The sequence below is a fragment of the Physeter macrocephalus genome, chromosome 9 (genome assembly GCF_002837175.3).
Source record: "Physeter macrocephalus isolate SW-GA chromosome 9, ASM283717v5, whole genome shotgun sequence".
In the NCBI taxonomy this organism is placed as follows: Eukaryota; Metazoa; Chordata; class Mammalia; order Artiodactyla; family Physeteridae; genus Physeter; species Physeter macrocephalus.
Window position 1 is genome coordinate 14,066,667 of NC_041222.1, and position 9,628 is coordinate 14,076,294.

The window sequence follows — 9,628 nt, forward strand, 5'->3', positions numbered from 1 at the left end:
GATTATTCTCCTCCCCATGTTACTTGCAATATTGGCAAATCATGCCAAATGTAACCACTCTTGTTCAGCCCACTGAGAAACAGTCTCAAAGGACTCAAATTGCCATGAGCCCATCAGGATGTCTTTAAGGCCTCTCCATCTGAAGTCATGCAGGTACCTCAAGCTGAAGATAAATAAAACCTAGGGCACCATCTGTGTTCTCCTCACCTACCCTCAGAAAACACCAACTGATACTTTCTCCTGTATTTCTTCCTTCAGTGGAAGGTAGCACCATCCTTCTGTCACCCAAATGGAAAATCTAGGAGTCATTCTAGACTCATATCTTTCTCATCCATTCCATGCAGTCCATCTTCTAAATACTTTTCCAATCCTTTCATACCTCTCTTCTCCCATTGCCACTGCTTCTGTTCAGGCTCTTCTTTCGCCTCTGGAATTTGGAAATACCTGATGGTTTTGCCTTTATTTTTATCCACATCATTTTCTTCTTCCCTTCTTTTACAGTGTTGTATATTAAATGAGACTCTGGCCAGTGAGGCCAGTGAAATTAAAATCTCATGGGAGGAAGGATAGTTGAAGATCATTATTTCTTATATGTTCTGCAGGCTATTGTAGTATGTGGCTGGGGCTGAGAATCAATGCTAGACTGGAAAAATTTCAAATATCTTTGCCAGGCTATGTACAAGGTCTTCACAGTCTTGAACATCTTATCTTCTGCTACTTCTGCTTTTGACTTTACAATAAGCAACCACAAACTACTTGTGCTTCCTCTTTCTTTCATGCTATTCATACCATCCTTGGTTTTATGCCTTGATCTGTGGGGATTCGTCCATCAGAAATGTTCTGGAAATATACAAACTACCTAAAGGACTGTCCCTACTGAGTACCACATTATCTTATTCATCATCTTGGTAGGTACTGAGCTGACCCACGAGAAACTCCAAAATGATTTGGGGCTTCCATGCTTCTCTGTGTTCCTCTTTTCCTTCTTGTTATTCTTGCCACATCCAACTGCAAGTCCTAGGAATCTCTTATAATTAGGATGGTGTCATCTCAGAACTTTTTGAAATGCCAGGTCTTCATGGTCCAAAACATGCTTCCACATTTTGCCCTGGAAGAAATCTGCCCTGGAACTGTGCTACACCAGCCTACACACATTATGCCTCCCATGATGGCAATAGATAGTGTAGTCAGGTAGATGTGCAGTGTGTAGAGGGCTTTTACGTGTCATATCTATCTCAATTTGATCCTCGTCACACCCTGTGGAGTAGGCAGAGAGCTATTATTTCTCCACTTTACAGATGTGGAGATGGAGGTTCTTTTCATTCTTATCAACCTGCCTTATAGGTGTGCACTTGAGTCTCTACAGATTATGTGTTGGTAATCTGTCCACAGGTTACACATCAAGGGTCCCCAATGCACATCTCAAGTTCTGTGACCCGACTGGATTATGGCTGGCTCCTTTTTATTAAAGGGGCTTGGTTGTAGTTTTTGTTTTTAGAAACTTGGTGGTAAATCCGTGATTTGAGCAAAGTTGATCTCATAATGTTCAATCACGATTGTTTAGAAGCCTAATCACCTTGGAATTTTCCAGGGCCCATTTTCCACTGAGGTAGTCCACCTTCAGCTTTTGGTCAGTTTGATCCTCAGCACCTCTGTGAAAGAGAGGGGAAGGGAGAAGGGAAAGCTCTGTATGATTGATTTTCGATGTTGATTTTTGAGGCCTGTACTATGAGTCTCTTAAATTACTGAATCAGGTCTCGAAGATCCAAACACAGAGTGTTGGGATGGTGTGGTTAGGCCTAATTATAGTACTAAAAACAGTTCGTTTTAATGAAGAAGAAGGGAGAGGACTTGGAGTTCCTTAGTGTGAAGCACACATGTGTATTAGCTCCTGGTCAGGCTATGGTGTCCCCACTTCCTGTCTCTAATCTAGGCTCCTTGCAGGGTTGGTAAGGCCCATTGGCCTAGTTCCTGAGACCATCATGGCTATTATCGCAAAGATCTTGCTCTTTTTGAATTTAAAAATTAGAAGAAGTTATAAACAACAAATGACTGTATTTGAATTCTGCCACTTTTGAAGAAAGTCAGACAGCTTGAGTAAATCCATGAGAATAAGGGTCTTCCCTTCTGCTGCCCGGAAGGAGAAAAAGATCGTGTTATTTAAAAAAAATCTATTGAGATGCATGTTGCTGGTATCTAATCAAGCTCTGAATTTGAGCTCAACTAGAGCTTTGATAAAAGAAAGGGGAAAGGAGACTTGAAAGAATGCTCTCCCATTCATGAAGGGCCTGCATGTTTTTAGTTTCCAAGTAAATGGAATAATGGGACCATGTATTTTCCATCCAAGCATTTTCCATCCTGAGAATAATTCCCTTCCCAGCTTCTCAATGAATAATGCATTATTTCTGAAACTCAAGAGGCATTCCTTTGATTTTCCTTTATGTTTAGCTTTCTGAGTGATTTTCAAGCAAGGAAATTCAAGGACTTGGAATGAATGCTTTATTAACATTTTTACTTGAAGTTCAAATAGCTCCTTGGCTATTATCTCCTGATTTTTGAAATATTTTTTTTTCTCCCTAAGCAAAGTCTAAGGTATTGTATTTATTAGAAAATGAAGCACCTTGGCCAGTCTTCAAAGCGAACAGCAGTTTAAAACCAATACACATTTGTGTTTAGAACAAAGAGCTTTATGGGGATACTTTGCTCCTTGCTTTATTTTCATTTCCCTGCTGAAAAGTTTCAAAAAAAGAAAGCTCACATTCAAAACTGGGCTGTTTGGAGACTAAATCTCGTTTGTTTACATTTTGTGAAACTCATTCCTTGAGGCTAGTCCAATTCACGACCCCAACCCAAGCCTGCCTTCACCTAGGCCAGTGCCATTTAAATCAAAAGCTTCAAGTGTACTTCTGGGATCAACCCTACTCCCTGTCTGCTCATTGTGTAGCCTAATTACACCTAAGGGGCCCATCAAGTAAGATGTAATGGGACATGATGGTGCCCACCAGTTCCCGTTCTCTTAGCCAAGGATCCCCAGCTCATTCCTGGGGTGATAACGGTGGTAGATTTTCATGCTATTTCACAACCTCCATTTCCCCTGGGAGCCAAGTGAGTGGTTTCAGGAGCTAAATAAGTTGGAACTAAGAACATAATTTGTATTTCCATCCCTTTACAGTTATAGTAAGATATTCATGATTTAGAAGAGTTGTGGAAGCAAGAGAATTTAAATGGGAAACATCTAGAGCATACAATTTTGGTTTAAAAGATTTAATTTTATTAATTTAAGAAGTGGGAATATAACATAGTGTTTTCTGGAGCATGGACTCTGGAGCCAGCCTTTAAGAGCAGAAACTCTGGGATTTGCCTCGGGTCTGCCACTTTCCAGGACGGTGGCCTTGAGCAAGTTATTTTACTTTTCTGTTTCTCAGTTTCTTCCTCTGGGTGATGAGATAATAGTTTCTATCTCCTACAGCTGTGGTACAGATTAAGTGAGTTAATGTTTGTAAAGCATATAGAAAAGTACCATTTAAGTGATAGCTGACTTATAAAAGTAAACGTGCATCTTACTGTTGGAAATTGCTATTTCCAAACAGGCCCGTGCTGCTGAGCAGATAATAACAATATTATTGCTACTGCTGTTTCTGGTAAGATTTACCGGGTGATTATTTTCTGGGCACTCATTTACTCCCGCCACACCCCAAGTGAGGCAAATGGAATCATTTCTATTTCTCAGATGAGAAAACTGAGGTAAAAAACTAATTTGCCAACAGCAAGGACCTACGGCATAGCATAGGGTACTGTGTTCAGGATCTTGTAATAACCTATAATGGAAAAGGATCTGAAAAAGAGTACATATATATGTGTATCTACACACACACACACACACACACACAAACATATATATACACAAAACCGGATCACTGTGCTGTACACCTGAAACTAACACACCATTGTAAATCGACTCTACGTCAATTAAAAAAGGAAAGTAATTTGCCTATGTTCGCCCAGTTTGTTAAATAGCAGAGCAAGGATTTGAGCCCAGTCAAACCGAATCCAGAAACTGTGCCTCAGCTAAACGTTAAAGGGTGTTTGTCACAGTGCTTTTGCCTGAAAACAGTCTTATACTATTAAAAACTGTATTTTTATAAGCATCAAAGTGTGTATCCTGACTGCACGATGTCTCGATTTCATAGCGCAATTGCTTAGCAAACTCTGCTTTGCTCAAAATAATCATCATCAGTGTCTCAGAAATACTCAATTTTAGTAAGGTCTGAATTAATGAGATTTTATTCAATTGCTCATTTTATCGTCAAAACCTTTTCTGATTATTTCAGAAAATGAACATTTTATTGCACATGATGATCCGGTGGCTTTGAAGCTCTGTATTTTTACCTTGAACTGAAATCGTTTCACCCCATGGTTGCTCACCTCATCATTCTATTTTTCTGTTCTCTCTTTTTCTCAACCTCCCGATCCTGCTCCCCGTCCTCGCAGGTGCCTTTATCATCTGCTGGACTCCTGGCTTGGTCTTGTTACTTCTTGACGTGTGCTGCCCACAGTGTGACGTTCTGGCCTATGAGAAGTTTTTCCTTCTGCTTGCCGAGTTCAACTCTGCCATGAACCCCATCATCTACTCCTACCGCGACAAGGAGATGAGCGCCACCTTCAGGCAGATCCTCTGCTGCCAGCGCAGTGAGAACACCAGCGGCCCCACGGAAGGCTCCGACCGCTCAGCGTCCTCCGTCAACCACACCATTCTGGCTGGAGTTCACAGCAATGACCACTCCGTGGTTTAGAAAGGAAACTAACTAAGATGAGACGCGGCCATCATCTACTGAGGGATGATCGTCCTCCCCCTTCCCAAAGGCACGGGCAGGGTGGGGTGTGAGAGAGAGGAAAAACACACTCGCGTACTTAAACACTAACCCATGGCAGTATTTGTTCCTAGACCCACCAAGACTTGATGTATATTGAAAAATTAGCTTATGGGACATCCCTCATCCTGTTCCCCGTTTCCTTTTGAAAGTAGAAAGTGGAGACCTTGCAATAGAATTCATAAACAGACTCTGGAGTGTACATTTACACTACACTAACTAGTCTTCAAAAGATTTTGTGTGGTTTGGTGCAAGTCAGAATCAATTCTGACTAATCGAATCCACAACTTCATTTACATACAGGCTTCCCTTTTTTACTTTTTAAAGGATACATTTCATTTAGTAAGCATGTTTATGCCTATCAGCATGCTTGTGATGGATAAGACTATAGACTGTTTTTAAACGATAATAACTCCATTTTTTTCCTTATGTAGGAAAACTGTAAATTAGAATTACTTTTTTAGAAAGCATGCATGTAATGTATGTATGCAGTATGCTGTACTTAAAAAGATAAAAGGGTATTAATTTTAAATCTTCTAGGAAATAGAAGAACCTAGATGTCAAAGCCAGTATTTGTTTAGGTTATGAAACAAACAATGATCTAATCACAATATTACCTTTTTTGTTAAAGTGTTGTAACATGTATAAAACAAACAGGGAATGTAAGTTTATTATCAGAAGAATATGTACTCTATAAAAGTTATAGAGATGAGCACAGTGGTATTGTTCCCACATATTTATAATATCCAAGTACATCCTAATTATTAGTTCATCAGAGGAATTTTTAAATGACCTGTGTTTTTCTGTATTATAATACATAGTCATTGTAGAAAACTTGAAAAATACAGAAATGTATAAAACAGAAAAAATACTGATAATATCACAACCCAGAAGTAACCACCATTAACAGCTTTTTCCCTGTGTATGCCTATATGTATATTATATACCTTTTTATATAATTGGGATCATACTGTAAACAGTTTTATAACCAGTTTGTTTTTTCCACTGCATAATTGCCACATTTTCCTATGGCATTAAAAATTTTACAAAAACATAATTTTAATGGCTATATTATATTCCATTTAATGGATGCAACTCAGTTTATTTAACCATTCCTGTATTGTTGACTACTTAGGTTATGTCTAATTTTCACTATTATAAATAATGTTCCAAAAATTTTATGTACATAAAACTTTGTCCATATAATTGATTATTTACTTAGGACACATTCCCATGAAGGATTTTTTTTTTAATGTGAAATGTCTTTTTATGCTCTTACCTTTTATAAAAGGGGATTTCCTGCTTTTGCCCTGTGTAGGTGGCAATTGTGAGGAAAGCCAGTTAAATTACCTTTTTACAAAGGAAATGCAGTGGTTACTTTAGTTGAGAGTGACTTTTTATATAACAAGATGGACTAGAAACAGTCAACTGCCACAAATAGCCAGGATACCCTACTTAATATGTCTAGCAATTCCAAATTTCATTTGAGCAATGGATGATCCAGCTCTCGGTAGCCACAACTCTAGTGTAGAATTGAAGACAATGCAAAGAAATCAAACATGCCGAGTGAATAAAGGATCATCTTCATATTAAATAGCTTCTGTAGCAAATGGGTCGAGCGTGTTGGTATGTGACTGGATACTGTGTATTCTCTAAGGTCACCCCCACAGATGCCGCCATATTAGGTGATACCTGTTCAACTGTCCGGGTAAACTAATTATTGCACCGGTTTGTTGTAATAAGTACCCAGTAAAGTCACAGTCACGAAGCAGGTGTGGGAAAGTCAGGAGTATGTTTGGAAGAGAGATGTCCAGAAGAAGAATGGTTATTTAGGAAGGAGGAGGTCAGTGCGTGGTCACCGTTTGAGCAGAGGGCAGACTCAACAAGTGCCCAAACTGGAAAGAATATGGGGAACCGGTTAGCAGAAAGGTGTTTGCACAGACTTTACACAAAATGCAGAGCATTTTATAGTGGAAGGGAAACAAATGAACTTGGACTTTTACTCATGTGCATTTATTCTGAAGGAGATACGGACTATTTGAAATTTCAAAACATACTAATTGGACTTTAATAAATCATTCTCAATCGGTGTTTGCTAATGTGTGGTTCTGGTCAGTGCTGTTTCTTTTGTTGGAGAGTCATCCTTGCACTGCATGGTGCCTGCCTTCTGTGACCTCTTTTCTGTTCCTGCCACAAGGGCTTCTGAACTCACAGGTGAAGCCACCATATGCTTCCCCAGCTCAGAACTGCTTTTTTTTTCAACCTGAGTCATAAGTCTTTCCAGTGTACAAGAGGTGGTGGTTTATGTTGCATGAAAGGAGAGGTAACATCTTAGGACAGTACTTCACTTGTCAGCAGTATAACTATTAGAGTGAGTTTCCTTTGGAAAAACTGATTTTTTAAAAACTTTACAATGACTTTATGGAAAACTCTCACTAGGAGTTTATAAAGTTACAGTGGTCTTTATGTTTTTAGATTTAATGACTAACAGGATTAAAGTGGTAGGTATCTTCCAGTTATACGCTAATTGTATTTTCGATGTATTGCTAAGATGGGAAAAGTAACAATGGTTATTCAAATGAATGTCTCAATGAGTATTTGGAATAGAATACTGAACCTTTAAATTTAGGTGGTTGTAGGATTGTTAGAAATCAAATGTCTCAGGAGTCTTCTTCACAAATTAACCATGCTTTTTTTTTTTTTAGTGAAACTGTAATTTCCTAGACTCAAAACCTCAGCTGACGTTATACAATTAGTGAGTCTTATCAGTTTTCCCATCCTCTTTCCCAGTTAACTATTGCTTTAGGTTCCATTGTTCATCATCTTTCTCATTTATTCCATTAGTCTCTCAACTTCTGAAATGGAATTTTGATACTGTTTCCAGCCCTTCTTCTTAAACCCAGAGTGTGACTTGTGCTAGATAAAAACCGTAGAAATGCTTCTCGATCAGGTCCCTTCATTATACCAAGGTAAGCAGAACATTTTTACATTAAGACCGTTTGAAACAAATTGCTTATTTTTTAACACCGAGTTTACCTGATCCCAAACCCTGGGAAGGCTTGGGGTCGGTTTGTGTGTTGGGGTGGACTTGGATTCAGGCACCATCTGACAGAAGAAATGTGTGTAACGAGGAGCCAGAATGGGTCATCAGTCTTCCAAAGCAGGGACCATTCAGTCCGTAACATTCATCTGTACTTTGTATAGTCTGCATATAAAATTCTCTAATTCTTACATTGATAATGCTCATATTCACAGATTACTTACTGCTCATCTGTTAGTGATATGGCAGGTAAAGACCCATTTACAAATCTAAAGCAGAGGTTGGCAAACTAAGACCCACTGGCCAAATCTACCTGTTTTTATATGACCTTTGAGCTAAGGATGGGTTTTACATTTTAGTGATTGGGGAAAAAAAGAGTATTTTGTGAAACATGAAAATTATATGAAATTCAAATTTCAGTGTCCATAAATTAAAGTTTTATTGGAACACAACACTCACTACGGCTATGTATTGTTTATGGCTGTTTTTGTACTGCAACAGCAGTATCGAATACTTGCAGCTGAGACTGTCGCTCGAAGTCTAAAATATTTATTCTCTGACCCTTTACAGAAAAAGTGTGCCAACCCCTGATTTAGAGAATTGCATTTCAATCATTGCTATCCTCATTTAACTGTATGTTCATTGGAAGAGTTAGCAGAAATTGGGCACACCACGATCTCTTGAGCTCTAGACTGCGGAAGAAAATTGTCAATTGCATTCTTTATAATTAAGAATTTTTATTTTGAAACAATCTCGAACTCACAGAAGAGTTTGCTGAATTTATGGAACATTTTCCCTGAGCCATTTGTAAGTTGCCAGCATGATGCCCCATCATCCTTGAATACTGTGTAATTCCTACAGACAAGGACATTCTCTTTCATAACTTCAATACAACCGTCAAAATCAGGAAATTAACACTGAGACATAAACTACCACTTAATTCACAGACTGCATTCAAGTTTAACTAGTTTTTCCAATAATGTTCCTTGTAGCAAAGGAATCCAATCGAGGGTCGCTGGTTGTGTTTAGTTGTCATGCCTCTTGAATCATCTTCAATCTTGAACAGTTCCTCAGTCTTTTCTTGACCTATATGACCTTGTCATTGAAAGATCACAGGCTATGCATTTTATAGAATGTCCCTCACTCTGGGTTCATCTGATATTTCTTCATAATTAGATTCGTATTATTTATCTTTGACAAAATAACATAGAAATGCTGCTGTGGTGCTTCTCACTGCATCCTGTCAAGGAGCACATGATGTTGATTTGTTCCATTACTGGTGATGTTAACTTTGATTACTCATGATGTCTGCCAGATTTCTCCACTGTGAAAAAAACTTTTTTTCCCTTTTTGTAGGAAATATTCTCTTCCTCATCAGATTTTAACATCTAGTTTTAGCATCCATTGATATTTCTTGGGTGAATGAATCCTTACTCTGATGATTGCCAAATGATAAATTTCTAATTCGTTTCTCTTTAAAATTTATTAGTTAGCTGTCTACTGTGAAAAAAAGCTTTGTCCTCTCCTGTTTGTTTATTCATTTATTTATACCAGTATGGCCTCATGGATTCTGATTTTGTTCAATTGGTTATAATGTTGCTATTATTTAAAACTTAAACGTTTGAGATAATTTTAGATTCATATGCAGTTGTAAGAAATAATATGGCGAGATCTTTATACCTGTAACCCTGTTTCCCCCAATGGTAATATCTTACAC

At 38.3% G+C, this 9,628-nt stretch overlaps 1 protein-coding gene across 3 annotated transcripts in view; it reads left to right on the forward strand.

Annotated features, from left to right (window-relative positions):
- The window catches only part of LPAR1 (lysophosphatidic acid receptor 1), a 179,509-nt gene extending 173,586 nt beyond the window's left edge, over window positions 1-5,923 (forward strand). For all 3 annotated transcript variants that reach the window (XM_024126459.2, XM_024126457.1, XM_055087022.1), the window contains exon 4: window positions 4,492-5,923. In XM_024126459.2, the coding sequence (XP_023982227.1) occupies window positions 4,492-4,793 (302 nt within the window). In that variant the 3' untranslated portion in view covers window positions 4,794-5,923. The remainder of the gene's footprint in view (window positions 1-4,491) is intronic.
- The last annotated feature ends 3,705 nt before the right edge of the window (window positions 5,924-9,628 follow it).